Source organism: Lynx canadensis, chromosome A3 (assembly GCF_007474595.2).
Source record: "Lynx canadensis isolate LIC74 chromosome A3, mLynCan4.pri.v2, whole genome shotgun sequence".
In the NCBI taxonomy this organism is placed as follows: Eukaryota; Metazoa; Chordata; class Mammalia; order Carnivora; family Felidae; genus Lynx; species Lynx canadensis.
Window position 1 is genome coordinate 38,661,914 of NC_044305.1, and position 23,162 is coordinate 38,685,075.

The 23,162-nt window shown below is 37.7% G+C and overlaps 1 protein-coding gene across 4 annotated transcripts in view; it reads right to left on the bottom strand.

Annotated features, from left to right (window-relative positions):
- The window catches only part of TASP1 (taspase 1), a 269,597-nt gene that overhangs the window by 137,033 nt on the left and 109,402 nt on the right, over positions 1 to 23,162 (bottom strand). For 3 of the 4 annotated variants that reach the window (XM_030310108.1, XM_030310111.1, XM_030310109.2), the window contains one exon: positions 21,820 to 21,898. In XM_030310108.1, coding sequence (XP_030165968.1) covers positions 21,820 to 21,898 — 79 coding nt within the window. The remainder of the gene's footprint in view (positions 1 to 21,819; positions 21,899 to 23,162) is intronic. The other variant, XM_030310110.2, reaches the window with a different exon arrangement.

Genomic DNA, 23,162 nt, shown 5'->3' on the forward strand with positions numbered 1-23,162 from the left:
ATTAAAATATATGTCAAGAAGGCATCACAATCCCAGACTTTAGCCTCTACTACAAAGCTGTAATCATCAAGACAGCATGGTATTGGCACAAAAACAGACACAGAGACCAATGGAATAGAATAGAAACCCCAGAACTAGACCCACAAACGTATGGCCAACTAATCTTTGACAAAGCAGGAAAGAACATCCAATGGAAAAAAGACAGTCTCTTTAACAAATGGTGCTGGGAGAACTGGACAGCAACATGCAGAAGGTTCAAACTAGACCACTTTCTCACACCATTCACAAAAATAAACTCAAAATGGATAAAGAACCTGAATGTGAGACAGGAAACCATCAAAACCCTAGAGGAGAAAGCAGGAAAAGACCTCTCTGACCTCAGCCGTAGCAATCTCTTACTCGACACATCCCCAAAGGCAAGGGAATTAAAAGCAAAAATGAATTACTGGAACCTTATGAAGATAAAAAGCTTCTGCACAGCAAAGGAAACAACCAACAAAACTAAAAGGCAACCAATGGAATGGGAAAAGATATTTGCAAATGACATGTCGGACAAAGGGCTAGTAGCCAAAATCTATAAAGAGCTCACCAAACTCCACACCCGAAAAACAAATAACCCAGTGAAGAAATGGGCAGAAAACATGAATAGACACTTCTCTAAAGAAGACATCTGGATGGCCAACAGGCACATGAAAAGATGCTCAACGTCGCTCCTTATCAGGGAAATACAAATCAAAACCACACTCAGATATCACCTCACACCAGTCAGAGTGGCCAAAATGAACAAATCAGGAGACTATAGATACTGGAGAGGATGTGGAGAAACGGGAACCCTCTTGCACTGTTGGTGGGAATGCAAATTGGTGCAGCCGCTCTGGAAAGCAGTGTGGAGGTGCCTCAGAAAATTAAAAATAGACCTACCCTATGACCCAGCAATAGCACTTCTAGGAATTTACCCAAGGGATACAGGAGTACTGATGCATAGGGGCACTTGTACCCCAATGTTTATAGCAACACTCTCAACAATAGCCAAATTATGGAAAGAGCCTAAATGTCCATCAACTGATGAATGGATAAAGAAATTGTGGTTTATATACACAATGGAGTACTACATGGCAATGAGAAAGAACGAAATATGGCCCTTTGTAGCAACATGGATAGAACTGGAGAGTGTGATGCTAAGTGAAATAAGCCATACAGAGAAAGACAGATACCATATGTTTTCACTCTTATGTGGATCCTGAGAAACTTAACAGAAACCCATGGAGGAGGGGAAGGAAAAAAAAAAAAAAAAAGAGGTTAGAGTGGGAGAGAGCCAAAGCATAAGAGACTGTTAAAAACTGAGAACAAACTGAGGGTTGATGGGGGGTGGGAGGGAGGGGAGGGTGGGTGATGGGTATTGAGGAGGGCACCTTTTGGGATGAGCACTGGGTGTTGTATGGAAACCAATTTGACAATAAATTTCATATATTGAAAAAAATATATATATGTCAAGAACTCAAAGGGTAAAAAAGAAATAATGAATTTATCCTAGTAAAAGGATCTTACATTGTTTATTAAGTACAGTATTATTGTTATCATCATAAAATAAACTATGGTAACTTAATTATACATATTGCAATCTCTAAAGCAAATACACACAAAAAACATAATATATTGAGGCAGAACAAAATATTAACAGAGGAGAAAAAAAATGAACTACCAAAAAAATATTCAACCCAAAGGAAAACAGGAAGAGAAGAACAAAGGAAAGAAAGAATACAAAACAAAAAGCAAAATGGTCAGATTTTGCCTGATGTCAATAATTACATTAATTGTAAATGGACTAAATTCTACATGTAAAAGTCTCAGATTATCAAACTGGATTAAATTTAAAAGGGGAGGGGCCCACTTTGTTTATCAGAAACATAATTTCATATAAAAAGCAAGATAGGATAAAAGTAAAATTGTGGAAAATGATATCCCAGGCAGGCCCACTACACATAAGAAAGCTGATATGACTATCTCAATGTTAAACAGTTATCAAAACAGAGGATTATCTAGAGATAAAAAAGGATATTTTATAATGATAAAAGGGTTAATTTATCAAGGAGACATTATGATCCTAAATGTGTATGTACCTAATAACTTCTAAACACACAGCTGTATTTAGAATTCTTTCTAATGTCAGAACTTCTAAATGAATGCAATGGACTGAAACACATCAAATATATATACATATACATATACATATATATATATATATATATATATAAAATAAATCTATAAATTGACAATTTCTCATATGAACAAATAAGTGTAGATTTAAAAAATAAATTCAGTACAATAAAACCTAATTGAGTATCTTATGAAATTACCTGAGCATCGTTTCATTACTTTGAAAACTGATGTATAAATAAAAAGACTTGAGCATCGTTTCTGCCTTTCCTGTATAAACTGTATCTGTGGGTAGCCAAACAGATGATGAGGAAAGGGTTTTCCTTTTAAAATAATTAGAGCCACAATCAAAAAGAATGAAATCTTGCCATTTGCAACTATGTGGCTGGAACTAGAGGGTATTATGCTAAGCAAAATTAGTCAGTCAGAGAAAGACAAATATCATATGACTTCACTCATATGAGGACTTTTAAGACACAGAACAGATGAACACAAGGTAAGGGAAGCAAGAATAATATAAAAACAGAGAGGGCGACAAAACATAAGAGACCCTTAAATATGGAGAACAAACAGGGATAACAGAGGGGTTGTAGAGGGGGAATTGGATAAATGGGTAAGGGGTGTTAAGGAATCTACTCCTGAAATCATTGTTGCACTATATGCTAACTACTTTGCATGTAAATTTAAAAAAATAAAATTAAAATAAAAAATATATAAATGAGAAGTAAAATAATAATTAGAGCCAATAAATGCAGGGGAAATCATAGAATTCTGAGATACAGTCACACAACGCAGTATTCTACAAATGTTAAGATAAATGCAGAAGAGTTATAGAGCAAGTTTTTGGACAAATACTAGAGAAATATAGTATTTGGTAAAGAGGCAAGTTACAGAGAACTGTATATCATATGATACTATGTTTCTAGAGCTCAATGAGAAGCATAAAACAGTAATATGTTGTTTAGGATGTATACATATTAAACTTTTTTTAAGGTAAGAGAATGATACAAAATTCAGGATAGTGAATCAGAGATAATCACTCTGGAGGAGACGCAGGGGTTTGGGAAGGGATAGGAGTAGATATTACTAATACTAATATTCATGTTAAGTTAATGATAAAAATGCAAGGGATTTTATTTTATTTTTATGTTTCATAACTTACATCTATGATGCATTCTTTTATAATATATATATATATATATATATATATATATAAAATGACACAAATTAAAAATACTTAGTTCTTCATAAGAAAAAAGGATATAATAAGTCAATATCTACCAAAATCCTTAAAAATGTCCATTCCTTTTGAGTCATAAAGTATATTTTCAGGTACTTGTGGTAAGGAAATAGACAAGTATTCAAATGTAATGTACAAGAAAATCACTGCTATTTGAACAGCAAAAAGCAAAACAAAACAAAACAAAAACAAAAAATAAAAAACAAAAACAAAAACCAGGAAACAACTCAATGGTCGTTCTAAAAAACTGAAACAACCGTAGAATAGAATTTTATGCAGCTATTTTAAACTAATAAAATTACTATTTAAATCACTAACTTAGGAGTTATTAAATTCCTAAACTTTATGAGTTAGAACAGGGGTACTTAAGCTGAGCAATCTAAGACTACGAATCCCATAAAATTCTACTAGGATTGTGTATACATTTATGCAGGTAACAATGTTTATGTGCTTGTTTCCAGGGACAGAATTCAAAAAAATATAGTTACTATGGTAGCTAATCTCCAAAGATGGTCCCCAATGAACAAAGCTGCCCAGTATTCATCTCCTCCTACACTGAATCTGGATTAGCCCTTTCATAAGCAGAATGCTAGTCCTAGACCTAAGCCCTAAGGAGGCTTGACAGTTTTTACTTTTGCACTTTGAGCGTCCTGAGCTACCATGTAAGAAATCCAGCTATCTTGCTGGAGAAGCCATATTAAAGAGGAATAAGCTCTGATACTATGTGGGAAGAAAAGCAAGTCCAAAGCATCCCAGCAGACCAGTTGAGCCCAGCCTTCTGGTTGTCCCCACCAAGGCACCATCCATGTGATAAAACTATCATGGACATCTAGTTAAGCCACCATCTGAATGCAGCCACATGAGAATGAATACCCAAGCATAACCGACAAAAACTGGGTCTCTACTTGAGACCCAGCCAACACACATAATCATGAGAAATAAGAAAAGGTTGTTCTTCTAAACCACAGAGATTGGGGGTGGTTTGTTAAACAGCAATAGATAACCAAATAGTTACAGATGGCTGCTTTAGACTAACTTCACTTAATTAAGCATCTAATGTGTTGCATTATAATAGCTAAAACAAAAATCAGAAGCTATCCATCAGAGGATATAACATCATTCCTCAGTTATATAATGCCATTTATATAACAGTTTCATTGAACAAAAACAACTTTAGTCACTTTGATTTCATGTACTTTATTTACATAGGCCCTTTTATTACACATAAATGAAATACAGATCAAGCATCTAACTTTGCCCTTATATTAAGAGATGAAAAGGAGTGAGACCCTCAAATGACCCTTCATTTTAAATATTACAGTGGTTACTTATGTAAATTGCTTTCATTTTAAATATTACAGTGGTTACTTATGTAAATCACCCTCTAGACTTAAAAAAAAAAAAGTAGAATGAGGTTAAGGGAACACGTGTTTAAAAGGTATTTTATAATGCTAATAAAATTGCATTGTATTATGTCATATTAAGACAATTACAACGCTTACCAACTAGAAATACTTTCCCTTTATTAATTTACACAATAATCTTGCAAATGATACTTGAGAGGAAAACAAATTCAAACAGAACCAGGAATTCTGCCCCAGCACCAAGAAGCAAAGCAGAACATAAACAATATGAAAAAGGCCAGATCCCATTTCATCTATTCAATTTGAGTGAAATGAAGATATAAACAAACTTTGTGGTGGCGTGTTTTTTTTTAATCTACTGCATTTGATTTTTCAAAACAAAAACATCCATTTTCCACAGCCAGCTCTGTGTTAGCCAAAAATAATGGCAAAAGGCATGGCTTTGGTAAGGACAAACTTAAATGACAACTGTATATTTTTTAACTCTTTAAATATGCAACCTATAACATTTTAAGTACAACAATCACTGATTAAATTTCAATTTAGCCCCTCTTCTTTTTCATATTTCTCTACTATCATTGAGTGAAGATTCTTTAGATTCTTTAGGCACTCAGGCACTGTTTGACCTTTCTGAACCTCAGATTTCTCATTTGAAAATGAGAATCATTATGTAAAAAGTACTTAGCATGGTGCCTGCCCACAGCAAATGCTCAACAAATGATAGCTGTAGTTATCATCCTTATTACTGATCAAAAAATGATGGTAAGTGCCAAGTTTAGTAGGATGGTTATCTGCATACCTATTTCCTTCTTTCCTAACAGAATCCTAATTTTGTTCTGCTTTCTACTCCCCCCAGCCGACAGTCACATATGTGATCCACAGGCATATCACGTGTCCATGATAGGCTTATGGAGAATTCCCTTTTGTCAGTGATTAGCTCAGGAATGGACATGTGACCCAACATTAGCCAATCACCAAAATGTGAGGAGAGGTCTGCTGAGAAGCTTCTGATGAAGTATTCCTTAATCCTAGAAAAGAGTTACCCAAAAAATGATTTTTTCCCCCTTTCTCTGGAGATTTTTGTGTGATGAGTTTTTCTGGCAATGCAGTAGCCTTTCTGCCATCAGCCTACGGAAGAGACCAACAATGATGATGACAGAAGAGAACTAGGTCCTTGATATCATCAGTGGAGTCCCTAAACCAACCAACCCTGGGGTCCACCTATTTCTGAACTTCCTCATATGTAACATCATACCATTCCTTACTGTTAAAGCCAGTTCAGGTTGTGAGTTTTGTAACCTGCAGGCCAAAGCATTCTAATCACTACAGTAATGGAAAGGTATTAAAAACTGTAATAGATTTTATCACAACTAAACTAAAGTGAAACAACCCTTCTCTTCAAAAGAACAGAGCCTCTACCATGAATATGTAAAAAGCTCTTCAATAAGCAGGGGCACTAATTCTGGTTTACCAATGTGGCAACAAGTAAGTCATTGTGCCAATCAGACTGTATGACAGTGCTTCAAAATGGGCACAGTGCCAATCAGACTGTATGGCAATCAAAATAGACAAAAATAGTGCTTCAATTCAACAGAGATTTATTTATTTTTTAACTATATCTTTGAGCCACCAGCTTCTTCCACAAGGAGCTCCCAGGCTCTGTAATGAGGAACAATCATGTAAGTCATATAAATGCTAACTCTTGGCCCCACTGACCATGGAGGGAGTAAATCTGCAGGACTGAGTGAGAAGGAGGGGAAGAGGGAAAGAGCAGGGCTGCAGAAAAGAGAAGAAAGACATTTGAGCTCAAACCTGAAAGATCAACCAGACTTCACCATATGGATAAGGAGGGAAGGGATTCTACACAGGAGCCAAGAGAAACATGTACTCCTTCCTCAAGAAACTGTGTGCCAAGTTGTTTATGTTGCAATGATAGCAATAAAGAAATGAATAAAGGACAATAGCTAGGACTTCACAGTAAGAGTTTATTGTGTAGATCATCATAAAAACTTACCTGTGCAATTTGCATAGTGAGTTGCTAAGAACTACCCATGAACTTGAAGACATGGGCAGGGTTTAATATGCAAAAGTTGTTCTGAGGAAAGCACAGGGCTGTACACAAACCCAAGTCTGTACCCAGATACAAATAATTCTGATGTGAAAAGCTACAAAGAAAGAATTGCTGCTGAGATGTGAAGGGAAGTCAAAGCAGGTAAGACAAATGAGATAAATGAAGATCTATACAAGAAAGTATGAAAAATATATCAGTCAAAAATATTATATTTCTATATTCCACTAAATTTACTTTGGCATAAGTATGAAAGCTTAACAGGTAAAGCAGAGGCAAGTCTAAACTTTTTTTCTAATGTTTATTTTTGAGAGACGGAACATGAGCGGGGGAGGGGCAGAGACAGTGGGAGACACAGAATCCAAAGAAGGCTCCAGGCTCTGAGCTGTCAGCACAGAGCCCTACACGGGGATCAAACTCTGAGACCATGACCTGATCTGAAGTCGGATGACTGACCAACTGAGCCACCCTGGCGCCTCTTTTCTTCTTTTTTTTTAAATCTAAACTTTTAAGGATAAAGAACTCAGATGCAACAAATGCTCAGTAAATCTTCCATGTGTATTATCTATCCTCTGACATGAATTTTATAACCTATACTGGCTACATAGGGCAGATACTCTCATATTTCTGAGAATACACCACCACATCATCATAGCAGAATCCAAGCAGGAGATTATTATTCCATCACCAACATTAGTAAATAATCACTAATATGACAGATTACAACACATAATTTATAAAGAACTAGGAAAACATTGTCAGGTAGGGCTAGAATAGAGAGAAAAAAAGGGAATAAACAGAACTCCTCAGCATTTCAAAACATCCTCACAACACTGACTTCCAGCCAACAGGAGATACAATGCCACAAAGTAATAATCTCAATGATAATTAACATATCTGTATGTTTCTCTTCTATAAAGAAAGATGTCCTCATCTTGGCACAGGTGGACATACCCTTCCAACATGCTCCCTCCGTAACAATTCAAGCCCAAGTCTGATTCCCAAACCCATGATATCCTGCACCCCAAACTGCCTCCAGCATGCACCTGATCTTACATTCAATGTGGGTATATGTAGACCTACAATACCACTGTAGAAATTTAATGAAGTCGCTAATTCTTCAATATCTAACTCAGATTTTTAAAAATGTCTATCCATGCTTTCAACTAGCCAAAAGACAAATACAACACATAAATAAATATACTTTTTCATGATTTGAACAAAACATTCTGAAAAAAAAAAATGTAAGGTATCCTTTGGTTGAGACATGTTATACTGTGGGCTTGATCACGCTGTGATTCACTAACGAGAAACACGACATGTATTCAGTAACAGGTTAAAAAAAAATGTAAGCTATTTCAACATTTTACATTATCTCCACTTTTTCTCCATGATTCACCAATAAATCTTTTTGCCCAAATTAACCAGTCACCATGGACAGAACTAGTTAAAATAATACACATTTGATTCAGCATTATCTCTTTCTGACCCCTCTTAGAGTCAGCACCTTTTAGAGTCAGCAGTTGTTTTACCCACTTCTGTTTGCAACAAGAACCTTGGCTAGGGCAAGGAGCATCCCAGAAGAGTCTGAAAACATAAATATCATTTCTGCCAGCACAATAATCCTGTCTCAGTGGTCCCCTAACAATGCTGGCCCATAAGTTAACTTGTTACACCGTTAATGCTTTCAGGGATACCTATGGTCTAGGATATACACTATATCTCTTTAGCTTTTGATCCACCAAAACCCACTGTGGGAAGAGACTGAGAAATTGTATGGGATAAGTGTTAGAGGCAAGGCCCAGCTGGGGGACAGCACGACACTGCCTACTGAAATGTTGTCTTACTACTTAAAGTATATCTACAGACTAGCAGTCTTGGCATCTTGTGAAACATGCAGAATCCCAGGCCCACTGGATCATAATATGCATTTTAACAGGTTATTCATACATGCTAAAGTGTAAAAAGAGTAGGTGTTTTTTAAAAAATAGCCTGAGAAACTGTTTCTGAAGACTTATTAAGATTATTATCCTAAACAACTCTCAGAAATAGGAAGCCTAAACCAAGGTTTGTGTCTAAAGAACTATGTACCTTATGCTGAAAATGGCCCGGGAAACTTTAAAAGAACCAAAGACCCATACCTCAGGCATCTGAGAGCTAAAGCCCAAATTCCCTGGGCATCATTTTTTTCCTAACAGCTTGCCAACATCAGATATACTATGTACCTTCAGAAAGTGATGAGTTATACCATGTACAACTTTCATAGCAACAAATTATCAATTTACAAAACTCAAAGTCAACATATTGTGCCTTACAGTCGTTTAAGCTGGCAAGACTTTAAAGTACACACAAATCTGAAGTAATGCGTTGGAAATATTTGATTTATGTTAAACAGCGCTCTGGAATTTAAACATTCATATGCTCAACCAAACCCTATTCCTGGCCAATCGGCTCACTGATCAGCTTACATATATCGTTCCAACATATACTGCCCAGCTACATTTAATATTTAAAAATTTTAAAGACCTTTTTGTATTTTTAAAATAAATCTTATTTCAAGTAAATTTCCTGAGCTAAAAAAGAACCACCACCACCACCACAACAAAATAATACCAAAAATGGCTCTGTGCTATAAAAGGCACTGCTTGTATTGAGTGAACTCTGCCTCTAACAAAAACCTTCTACAGAGGGAGCTAAGATGGCAAAGCCACGAAGGCCTTCAGTCCAGTAAGGAGCACGAAGCAGCGTGTCAGAAAGAAATTGTTTTTCTGCTCCTTTTGATGGGTTATGCTTTCAAGTCAGGAAATTAGAAACAGGTGTGCCAGAGGGCACACACATCCTCGCTCCACACTGAAAAACACGCGTTTTCAATTTTCAAACATGAAAGGGACTCCTGTTGAATGAAAGAAGAAATGAAAATCCAGCTCTGTTTCTGCGAACCATATGAAGGGAGTTTAGAAAGTCTTTGACAAGTTGCTCGACTTACTCCCTTCTCCAACTGACAGCAGGTAGTAGTCGACAATAGGAAGGAAAAGGCATTCTTTCAAGTGAGAACAATCAAAGGGAGAATTACATTAAGGATCACAGCATTGGCATTTTAACCCATCACTTGATCTTATGCTTCTGTTTCTACCATTTCTTCACCTTCTGTTTTAAAATTAGAAGTCTGTTCTTTCAAAAACAACAACAAAGCAATGCAAAATAAGTATCTGGCAAAAAAAAGAAATCTGAGAAAGTACAAACATCAAAAAGAACATCTTGGGACTCACTTGTTCCCCTATAACCCAACTCTATAATCTTTTCCAAAGAAAGATCTACTATTCTTCACACTAGGGTGCTAGAAACATTTTAGTGAGTTTATGAGGGTGATAGATAGTGCTAAACTTAAAGTCACTGTTTTTGGTGAGATTTGAGGGGAAGGGAGTGTGGCAGGAAGAAAGATGTACTAAGGCCAGCAGCAAGAGCCAACTCATCAGGTGCCCTGAGGGCCTGCAAGTGACCCTCTGGGAGGCACTTAATGCACATTCCTCAGGTGTATGGATGCAGCAGAACCAGAGCCAGGGCTAGCAAGCCCTTGGTATAGCCTATATTTCAACATATTTCTTTTTTTTTTTTTATGTCTATTTATTTTTGAGAAAGAGAGAGAGAGAGAGTGCATGAGCAAGGGGGAAGGGGCAGAGAGAGAAGGAAACACAGAATCTGAAGCAGGCTCCAGGTTCTAAGCTGTCAGCACAGAGCCCAACATGCGGCTCGAACTCATGAACTGCAAGATCATGACCTGAGCTGAAGTTGGATGCTAAACCAACCAAGCCACCCGGGCGCCCCTCAACATATTTCTATACTGGTAATAGGAAACTTCCCTATATGATCAAGTAAGGCCAGAGATTTCATGCCCTTTTAAGGACAGAGAATGTCTTTACTTCTCTTTACCATACCCAGACCTGAGCACAGGATAAAGCCTCTAAAACAGGTTGTTTTATAGCATGAGAGCAATTACAAGTCATTTGACATAAGAGCAAAATACCTGAACTCACATATACATGAAAAGACATCCTTCATATCCCTTAAAATTATGTTTTGAAGAATATTTAATGACACATCATTAATTATACAATATAAAGCATAACACAAACTGAAAAATCTCCCAAAAATATTAATACAGACTACCACAGGATGGCAAAATTATCAGTTTTGTTTCCCAAGCTCTTTTCAATGAGCATGTGTTATTTCACAATTAGGAAAAAAAAAAATCCACTCATTTAAAACTTCTAAGATGCACGATAACCAAAGCTGTCATACTGAACTGGTTTCCTAGAAAATGACCTACCATAATTCAGAATTGTACTTAACTTTGAACCATCAGTGACTTTACTTATGTAAAAAGCAGGAAATAATATATTAATAGTTCATCAGATATGAAGTGACATAATTAAAATAAGCAACAGTGTCAGAATAGAATTCCCATCCCAGATAATTACCTTAGTTCTTAGAAATGTACTGGTAGTTTAAATACTCTGTTATCTGTAAATGAACAATATTTCTTCCCCACCCCCACTAACCAAACAGTCCAAAGAGTCAAGTGCTTTTAAGATGATGATGTTTATGAATGTTAGGGTTTTATCTATGCTCACATCTAGAAGTCATAATTCACAGAAAGATTTCTCATGGCATGACTCTCAACCCAATGTATTATATACCAAATTATTCCAGCTTAAGTAGTTGCTCATTACCCTGAGCCCCCCAAGAATCCTGCTGACTGTAAGAAGATGATGCAACAGGACTAGGACAGCCTGAAAAGGCAGATAAAAGAACCAGAGTAGGCTGAAGAGTCTGGAATCCAACTCAGTAGAACTCACAGCAATGTATTTAACTTATTGACCAGTTTTGCCTCTCATTGTCTGAATCATTGCTAATCATTCCTGAACAATCTCAGAGATAAAAGATCTATCTCTCTATCTTCCAAAAGTATGAGCATCTCCCTACTCAAAAAGATCCCCACTTCATACAAAAGAATGTTTAAATACTAAATCAAAGCCATCTAGAGATCCTACATTAAGCTCTATACACCTTGCACTCACCCCTCTATTTAGGCATCACCAGAATAACCACTCTCAATACTTCCCTTAACATTCCTCTCAGCCCTGAATCATCTGGGCTTGACCTAGCTTACTATACCTGTTATGGATTTAATTTTTGTGTCCCCTCATAAATTCATATGTTGAAGCCCTTATCTCTTATGTGGTAGTATTTGGGGAGAGGTAATTAAGGTTATATGAAGTCATGAGGATGGGACACTCATGATAGGAATAGTGTCCTTATAAAAAGAGGAAGAGAGGGGCGCTTGGGTGGCTCAGTCAGTGGGTGTCCGACTTCAGGTCAGGTCATGATCTCACAGTCCGTGAGTTCGAGCCCCATGTCGGCTCTGTGCTGACAGCACAGAGTCTGCAGCCTGTTGCAGATTCTGTGTCTCCCTCTCTCTGTCCCTTCCCTACTCACGCTCTGTCTCTGTCTCTCTCAAAAATATATAAACATTAAAAAAAAATTTTTTAGATAAAAAATAAATATAGGGGCGCCTGGGTGGCGCAGTCGGTTAAGCGTCCGACTTTAGCCAGGTCACGATCTCGCGGTCCGTGAGTTCGAGCCCCGCGTCGGGCTCTGGGCTGATGGCTCGGAGCCTGGAGCCTGTTTCCGATTCTGTGTCTCCCTCTCTCTCTGCCCCTCCCCCGTTCATGCTCTGTCTCTCTCTGTCCCAAAAGTAAATAAACGTTGAAAAAAAAAATTTAAAAAAAAAAAAAATAAATAAATAAATAAATATAAAGAAGAAGAGAAACCAGAGCTAGCTTGCAAGCTCCAGCAAGAAGAAAGATGAAAGATATACTGTGACAAAAAAGCCAAAACATGGGAGGAGAATAAGGAATGTTGGCTGAGAAGATTTGTATGTTTAAATAGGGTGGTCAGAGAAGATCTCAGTAAGAAGGTGAACCATGTGAATAAAGAGTTGATGAAGTGGGAGGCAGCAGCTTAAGCTACTGAGGGTAGAGAGCTAACAGGAAAGGAAACAACTGAGGCAAAGTTCTGAAGGTAAGAGTGTGCCTGGCATGTTTAAAATACAGTAAGCAGCCAATGTAGCTGGAACTGAATAAGTAAGGGAAGAAAAGCAAGAGCTGAAGTCTGAGAAGAAAGTGGGAACACTGTATACAAGGCCTCAGAGGCCCTTCATAAGGACCTCAGCTTTTCCTCTGAGTCAGATGGGAAGTGACTGGACAGTTCAAAGAAGAGGTATGGCATGATTTGATAGGTTAGAACCCCAACTCTTATGTTAAGAACTGAATAAAAGGGCAAAAGAGCAAAAACAAGTACCAGCTAGGGGGTTACTGAAAGAATCTAGATTGGATGTGATAGCACACTGAATCTGTTGGTAGCAGTGGAGGTGCTAAGAATTGTCAGACTATAAATATACTTAGAATAGTCTGAGTTTGTTGTTGGCTTGGATGTGGGTGAGGAAGGGAAGGGGAGGGAAGTAGAGGGGGGGGAAGGGAAACCAAACCAAACCAAACAAAAGGGGATCAAGCATGAATCCAACATTTTGACCCGAGCCACTAGGAGGCTGGAGTTGCCATTTGCTGTGTGGGAAGACTGCAAGAGAAGCAGGTGGCAGGCAGCAAAGGGGATACAATATCAAGAGCTCATATTTGGACATGCTAAATTTGAGATGCCTATCAGATATATGACTGGAGACTGAACAAGCAGTTGAATATACAACGGTGTCCTGGGAGAAGCCCAGGTTGGAGATAAAAATGTGGGAGTCATCAGCATATATATGGATGGTACTTAGCCATTAGACTGGTAAGAACACCAAAGGAGTGGGTATACAAAGAGAGAAGTTCAAGGACTAGGTCTCAGGGTACTCCAAAACTGAGAAGTCAGGGAGATGAGAAACATTAACAAAGGAGACTGGGAAGGAAAACCAAGAAGCGGTAACATAATTCCCAGCCCTTGAGGAAGAGGGCTGGCTCAGAATCGCTGGCTCACAGGGGCGCCCTCATGGCCCAGTCAGTTAGGCATCCACCTCTGGATTTCAGCTCAGGTCATGGTGAGTTCTATAGCCCCATGTTGAGCCCCGCATTGGGCTCTGCGCTGACAGCATAGAGCCTGCTTGGGATTCTCATTCTTCTCTCTCTCTTCCTACCAACCCCCTGCCTCACCCTTTTGGCTCAGGTTTGTGAGTTTGAGCCCCATGGGTCAAGCCCCACATGGGGCTTTGCACTGACAGCACAGAGCCTGCTGGCATTCTTTCTCTCTCTCTATCCCTCCTCTGCTCATGCTTTCTATCAGAATAAATATATAAACTTAAAAAAAAAAAATCACTGCCTCAGAAATACTTAAGCAAAAGCCTGGTCTCAATTTTTTGCATTTTTTATCACACCAACCTTTGAACTTATTCCTGGCAAGCAATGGCCACATCCTCACCACGTTCAGGGGTCTAGAACTTCCCAGAGCCAAAATCTAGAAAAATCAAAGAATCTACAAAATCAGAAATCACTGGGCCACATACCAGAAACCAAGTAGCAGATCTTTCTTCAGGCCAAAACACTTTAAAAAAGAGGGACTGAAGCTTGTGTCTCCTGAACTCCAGTCAACTGCCATATAACTGCTGGATTCATTGTTTCTCTTTAAGAAAAAAACATACTATACAGACAAGTAACGGCATACCAGTGTTAAGGTCAATCAGAGCATAAACTTAATCTCCTTCTTTTTTCCTCCTTCTGATCTTCTAATCCTCAATCTGCTCTTCCTTTCCATAGCCAGAGAAAGATCACAGATATATCTTACATTATGCATCTATGTGTTACTAAAAAATTATGTGTGATTCTGACTTTGGCAAATTAAATAAAATTTTAAAGTACTATATAAGGAAATTACATGGTGAATAATCTTTTTGAAATGAGAAGCATCCTTCTGGAAGAGTGAGGAATCACATATACATTTCTTTCATTTAATGAAATGTATGTGACATATGACATTGTGTAAATTTAAGGTGTACAACATGTTAATGATACATTTATACACTGTAATATGATTGCCACTACAGCAATAATTAGCACCTCTATCCCATTACATAATTATCATTTCATTTTAGTGACTGAAATAATTAAGTTCCAGTCTCTCAGCAACTTAGATGATTATAAAAATCATCATCTGTCTTAATTTTAATTTGTCTAGTAAGCACTTATTAAGTGCAAGGCCCTATGCCAGGCACTCAGGAAAAACAAATATACCCACAGGTACCCCCTTTTCTCAAGAGCTTATGTCACTACTTAAGAAAAGCTAAAATAGTTATTTTCACCAAAAAAATTAAAAAGCTGAGAATAAAAAAATCTTTTATTGTAGTTTATTAATTGTAGTTTATTAATTCTAAATTATTGTTTTTTCACAGTTAAAATTTTCTAAAATCAGGAGATGCATTTTAATTGATGACATCCTCCTGTGCCTCCTCTCTAGGCTGCAGCTGTGACATAGCACTGCCTCTAGCGGTAAGTAAGCTGTTCCAATTGTTGACCCTTCAGTTGAGTTATGTGCCACGTTGAAACTACATGTTTTGAGTTTACCTGTCATTTACCATGGGTTCAAAAGGAGTATAGTATGATACAGAATTGAAACAAAAAGTAATTAAAAACATAGGAAGGCATGGAAACAGCAATGGCACATGAAATTACTATCAGTGCAACAAATATTTCTTGTTGGAGGAATGCCCCCAAGTTGTATATTTTCTTGTAAAGCAACAACCATGTGTTAAGTGATGAGAAAGAAGAGTGTCATTCTATTATTGGCAGTCTCCTCCCCCGACCCTCCAACCCCCACCCCCACTTAATATATGTATCTTATATTGTGTATTTTACTCGTGGATATGACATCAAACATATAAGCAACAAAAGCAAAAATCGGTAAGTGGGACCACATCAAACTAAAAAACTTCTGTACAGGAGCAATTCTTATCAAAATAATGCCAGCATTCTTCACAGAGCTAGAACAAACAATCCTAAAATTTTTATGGAACCAGAAAAGACTCCAAACAGCCAAAGCAATCTTGAAAAAGAAAACCAAAGCTGGAGGCATCACAATCCCAGACTTCAAGCTATACTACAAAGCTGTAATCATCAAGACAGAATGGTACTGGCACAAGAACAGACACTCAGATCAATGGAACAGAATAGAGAACCCAGAAATGGACCCACAAATGTATGGCCAACTAATCTTTGACAAAGCAGGAAAGAATATCCAATGGAATCTTTATTCAGCAAATGGTCTCTTCAGCAAATGGTGCTGCGAAAACTGGACAGCGACATGCAGAAAAATGAACCTGGACCACTTTCTTACACCACTTTCATATAAAAATAAACCCAAAATGGATGAAAGACCTAATGTAAGACAGGAAGCCATCAAAATCCTAGAAGAGAAAGCAGGCAAAAAAAACCTCTTTGACCTTGGCTGCAGCAACATCCTACTCAACAGGTCTCAGGAGGCAAGTGAAACAAAAGCAAAAATGAACTATTGGGACTGCATCAAAATAAAACGCTTCTGCACAGCAAAGGAAACAATCAGCAAAACTAAAAGGCAACCGACAGAATGGGAGAAGATATTTGTAAATGACATATCAGATAAATGGTTAGTATTCAAAATCTATAAAGAACTTATCAAACCCAACACCCAAAAAAAAAAACAAATAATCCAGTGAACAAATGGGCAAAAGACATGAACAGACACTTCTCCAAAGAAGACATCCAGATGGCCAACTGACACATGAAAAATGCTCAACGTCACTCATCATCAGAGAAATACAAATCAAAACTACAATGAGATACCACCTCATCCCTGTCAGAATGGCTAACATTAACAACTCAGGCAACAACAGATGTTGGCGAGGATGCAGAGAAAGAGGATCTCTTTTGCACTGCTGGTGGGAATGCAAGCTGGTGCAGCCACTCTGGAAAACAGTGTGGAGGTCCCTCAAAAAATTAACAATAGAACAACCCTACGACCCAGCAATTACACTACTAGGTATTTATCCAAGGGATACAGGTGTGCTGTTTTGTAGGGGCATATGCACCCCAATGTTTATAGCAGCACTATTGACAATAGCCAAAGTATGGAAAGAGCCCAAATATCCATCAACGGATGAATGAATAAAAAAGATGTGGTATATATATACAGTGGAGTATTACTCGGCAATTAAAAAGAATGAAATCTTGCCATTTGCAACTACGTGGATGGAACTGGAGGGTATTATGCTAAGTGACATTAGTCAGAGAAAGACAAATATCATATGACTTCACTCATATAAGGAATTTAAGCTACTAAACAGATGAATGTAAGGGAAGAGAAGCAAAAAGAATACAAAAACAGAGAGGAGGACAAAACATAAGAGACTCATAAATATGGAGAACAAACAGAGGGTTACTGGAGGAGTTGTGGGAGGGGGGATGGCTAAATGGGTAAGGGGCATCAAGGAATCTACTCCTGAAATCATTTGTTGCACTATATGCTAACTAATTTGGATGTAAATTAAACAATAAACAAACAAACAAAAATAACTTCTGTACAAGAAAAGAAATAATCAACAAAATGGAAAAGCAACCTATGGACTGGGAGAAAATATTTACAAACCATATACCTGATAAGGGGTATAAAATTATGGAAAGAGCCTAAATGTCCACCAACTGATGAATAAAGAAGATGTGGTTTATATATACAATAGAATACTACTTGGCAATGAGAAAGAATGAAAGCCTGCCATTTGCAACAATGTGGATGGAACTGGAGGGTATTATGCTAAGTGAAATAAGTCAGTCAGAGAATGACAGATATCATATATTTTCACTCAAATGTGGAACTTGAGAAACTTAACAGAAGACCATTGGGGAAGGGAAAGGGACAAAATAGTTTCAAACAGAGAGGGAGGCGAACCATAAGAGATTCTTAAATACAAAGATGAAACTGAGGGTTGATGGGGGGAGGCGGGAGAGAGGGGGAAATGAGCATTGAGGAGGGCACTTGTTGGGATGAGCAGTGGGTATTCTATGTAGGCGATGAATCATGGGAATCTACTCCAAAACCAAGAGCACACTGTATACACTGTATGTTAGCCAACTTGACAATAAATTATATTTATAAATAAATAATAAATAAATAAGTAAAATAAATTAAATTAAATTAAATTAAATGATAAGGGGTTAATATCCAAAAGACATGAAGAACTCCTACAACTCAATAGCAAAACACAAATAGCAAGATTAATGTATCAGCAAAGGACTTGAATAGATATTTCTCCAAAGACACACAATTGGCCAACAGGTAAATAAAAAGGTGTTCAACCTCACTAATCATCAGGGAATTGCCAATCAAATCATAATGAGATATCACCTCATACCCGTTAGAATGGCTAGCATCAAAAGGACAAGAGATAAATAAAGTTGGTGAAGATGTAGAGATATTCAAACCATTGTACACTGTAGGTGGGAATGTAAAATGGTGCACCTGCTATGGAAAACAGAATGGGGGTTCCTCAAAAAATTAAAAATAGGAGTATTATATGATCCAACAACTCCACTTCTGGGTATTTATCCAAAAGAATTGAAATCAGGATCTTGAAGAGATTTCAGCACCTCCATGTTCACTGCATCATTATTCATAATAGCTGAGATGTGGATACAACCTAAATGTCTACCAACAGATAAATGGGTAAAGAAAATGTGGCATATATGTATAACAGAATATTATTCAGCCTTAAAAAAGAAGGAAATCCTGCCATATACAACATGGATAATCCTTGAAGACATTATGCAAAGTGAAATAAGCCAGTCACAGAAGAACAGATACTGCATGATTCCACTTATATGAGGAACCTAAAATAGTCAAACTCACAGAAGCAGAGAATAGAACTGTGATTGCCAGGGACTGAGGGGAGGGGGAAATGGGGAGTTGATAGTGAAAATTCATAAAGTTTCAGTAATGAAAGATGAATAAGTTCAAGGGTCTGCTGTACAATATTTTGCCTAAAGTTAAAAATAGTGTATTATACATTAAAAATGTTAAGATGGGGCATTATACATTAAAAATGTTGTTAAGATGGGGCACCTGGGTGGTTCAGTCGGTTGGGGGTCCAACTTCATCTCAGGTCATAATCTCACGGTTTGTGGGTTCAAGCCCCATGTCCAGCTCTGTGCTAGCAGCTCAGAGCCTGGAACCTGCTTCAGATTCTGGGTCTCCTTCTCCCTCTGCCCTCCCCTGCTCATGCTGTCTTTCTCTCTCAAAAATAAAATAAACATTTAAAAATGTTGTTAAGAAAATAGATTTCATGGTAAGTGTTCTTATCGCAATAAAAAAAAATACGAATCAACCAATGTATTTTTTAGATAATGGTGTACCTTATAAAAGATGTGACTTCAATTCAATGAAACACAGTTAAGTATTGAATCACTTCTCTGAGCCAAGAAGTATGTTATGTGCCTTACATACGTCTACTTATTCAATATTAAGGTACATATTCCTACTTTACAGATAACCTCATGCCAGGGTCACAGGCAGTAAGTGAAACAGACTGAACAAGAATGCAGGTATCTACCCTGCTCCCTTCCTAACTAGACAAATTTCCATGATGCCAGAACCTTAGTCAGAGTTTACATGGTCAGCTCCTGCCACACTACTCTCTCTTCCCCACTCCCCACTCCCCACTCATTCCTCCCCACCCAGTGATGAGAACAAGGTGATGGATCATTATCCCTAAGGCTAATGATCAAATCACCTGTGTGGCCTTGGGAGAGCCCTACCCTGACTATAACTATCTTCCCTCTGCCTTTCAATTATTGCCTTCCAAGAACTATAAACCTAAAATGTAGGCCAGGTCTCTAAATTTTCTGCAACAGCCTAAGGCACCAGTCTATTTTGGCCAAACAACCAGAATTCTGTGCACCGCCTTTCTTCTGACTTGGTCACCCAATGCTGCCATGTGTTTTCACTGTCAACCTCATAGCAACAACCCCAGGAGGAACAAGTGTGAAGAAATCACACAAAAGTCCCAGGAATGGCAGGAAGTGGAGACTTGCTCTATTTCCCTCAGGCTCTGAGGACTGATGATGATTAGTCCTTAAACTTCAGAATGATATAACATGACAAACTGGGCATCCAAGTTTAAAAGCTGCACTGGATGTCATGAACTAGAAAACCAAAAGTTATCTTTAGTCATATGAAACTATGTTCAATTGATGCAAGATGAACAAAGGAGAAAATATCCAAGGGGAAGGGGAAAAGACCTTAATTTTACAATTTTAGTTTTACCCACCCACTGCACTGTACTTAATAGAATCAAATCGATGAAATGTGTTTCTATTCCAACTTCCACATCACCAATTAAAAGGAGAGAGGAGGACAATCCCAAAGAGATTGAATTTCTTTTCCAAAACGACAGTCAGGCAGGCTTTCAGGATTTCAGCTTAGAGTACAATCCAGGTCTCCTAACATCTAGACAATTAGAGTAACATTTAAACAATGCCAAACCAACTCACTGAATAACCTAATGACCAAAAATAAAGTCCATACAACATATACTGAGTAATACTCCTTTGGGAAAATAAAAATGAAACAATGTATTATCTACTTCGGACTTCAGTTCGTTCAAATACCACAATTTTCTATCAACATAGGGCCATACTTAATTATGTGAACAAGCTAATTTCTAAATATCATGCATAGAGATTTCCATGTGCCACCAAAATTAAATTAAAAATTAACTCCTATTATATTATACTCATCTCCTCAAAAATGAAAGAATGAAAACCAATTTTTTGCCAATTATATTAGTATGATTAAGATTCAACATTAATTCATGTTTAGACTTCACCTGATAGATCAGTGACACAAAAAACACCAGATCACCAAGAGAAAGCACAGAGAGAAATGAAGGAAAGTAGAGAGGCCCAAGACTGGAATTGTTAGAAATGGGAAGAGTCTGTGAAGTGAGCCAAGATGGAGCAGGCCAGAGGAACGGGACAAACCAAGAGAGTTCCAGGATCTACGCTATGACAGAAAGGAGAGAGCTGCCTGTAGCAGAGACCACCGAGTCAAGAGTAAGCAGGAAAACAGGACTAGACTGGATTGGGGGTTTGTTAGTATGGTGAAATAGAAACCAAAGTGGCAAGCAACTGTAGAAAGGAAGGAAGGAAAGGCAGCCATATCCATCCACCTGATAAAGCCTGAGGATATTGAGGAGAAAGGCTTAGGACTGTAACTTGAGAGATAACACAGCAAAGGGGATGATTTTATTTTGTCAACCATGCATATCACCACATTGAGAGAAAAGGCTTCAAGTATACCTACATAAGTATATGAAAACCTGGATCTAGACACCAACCATTCTGCCCATTAACCAACCCCCAACACACACACACACACACACACACACACACACACACACACACACACACACAATTTCTAAATGATAATGACTTCTAATATAGATACAAAAAGAGGACCTACATTTAATTAAAAGTATAGTTAGAGGAATAAATGTCATAAAACATACATTTTGAAATACATCTTATATTTTATGCCAACATTTTAATCAAGAGATTATCTTAGTTTTGAAATGCCTTATTACTTTTACATCTTCTGTGATCTAAATCTGGCACTATCATGAGTCACACTAGGGGGAAAAAACATTAAAACTATAATTGTTATAGTTAACTCCAGACGTGTAATGAAAATGTTAGGAAAACATTTATACGGTGATACGTACATTGTGAAACAATTTTTAAAACCTCCCAAATATCAAAGATCTTTCATGCATTAATGCACTTGTCTATGCAATGTCTCAGCACATGCTTTATGTTTACATAAAAATATTGCTTTACGTTTACATAAAAATATTGTTTTCAATCATTAAATGACCTAACAATGTTGAAGTTATGAAATATGGTCATGAAAGCAGCAAATACCTGAGGTACTCACAGCTGTGGAGTAGGGATTATGAGCTCCAGTGTTTTCAGCCCAGCAGCCACATCCATACAGAGCAGCCTGGGAAAAAAGAAAATAGATACATAGAGTATTTCAGAAATATTATATGTAATTACTAGCTTTCAACAGAAGACAAAATCATACCCATCTAATAAAGCCTGGTTTAATAATGATGTATATCAAATGGGAAATAATACCAGAGACTGTGTAAGACCTACCTAAACAATGGTTCTAACACTATCCAAACTATATATTCCAACTATTGTATTAATCTAAAATTTTTCAGAAACAGTAAGAGAAAGTTTCTTAGACTCTCATCAGCAGTAGTTTTGTTCCTTCCTTGAAAAACCTTTCCCCTATTGCAGTTTGTCAGCGGAGTTTCTCTTCTGGCCCCTTGAAATCACCCCCATGGTTGCCTTAAAATAGTGGTTCTGAAACTAGGTATATGTCAAATTGTTTGAGAAGCTTGGTGATAAGAACCATGGTTCCCAGATATTCTGATTCAGTGGTCTGGGGTTTGGCCAATGAATTGCCATTATTAATCAGGGCCCTGTGGTAGGGGGTGAGGCTGGGATGCAGGGGGTCCTCCTGGCATACCCTAAGAAACCCTATTTGGGAGGGTTTTTGCCATGCCTCCCTTAAAGTGACACAATAGGAACTGCAAACAGTTATTACCAAAGGGCCCATTATATGCTCACCACTGTGCTAGATTCTGCCAGATATAAAGAAAGGAGGCAAATAGGTCAATTCAAGCTAATCACTTTATGAGGTGGTAGAGCAGATTTATTTGGCTGAAACCACCCATAACACAAATTACTATGGTTTCATAAAAGAACATGACAATTATTTCTATTTTGTTTCTAATAATGCCACCCAGAATGCCTGGATTCACCTCTCCAATTCCACAATGACTTCTCTGCCTTTGGGAGGGGAATCAAAACTGATTAATATTCCATTCCTTAGTTATTAGTAGAATTAGAAACATCTTTTGATAGCCATCCCAGAGAAATAGAAGAAAGACTGCTCAAGAATGCTCACCACCACAAGTTTGGTAAGAATAGCAAACTGAAACCATAGATGTCCATCAGTAAAGAAATGGCTAACTGTTGGCACAGCAATGTGTAGGATTCATTGCAGAGGTTCAAAATAAAGAATTAAAAATTTTAAGAAGATGTTTAGGAACTAAAGAGAAAGAAGCCCACACATATTGTTGGGCTGGGAGGAGGAGGAGGGGGAGGAGGAGGAGGAGGGGGAGGAGGAGGAGGAGGAGGAGGAGGAGGAGAAGTCCGCAACAAGCTACGATACACTGAGTATGCAGCATGAC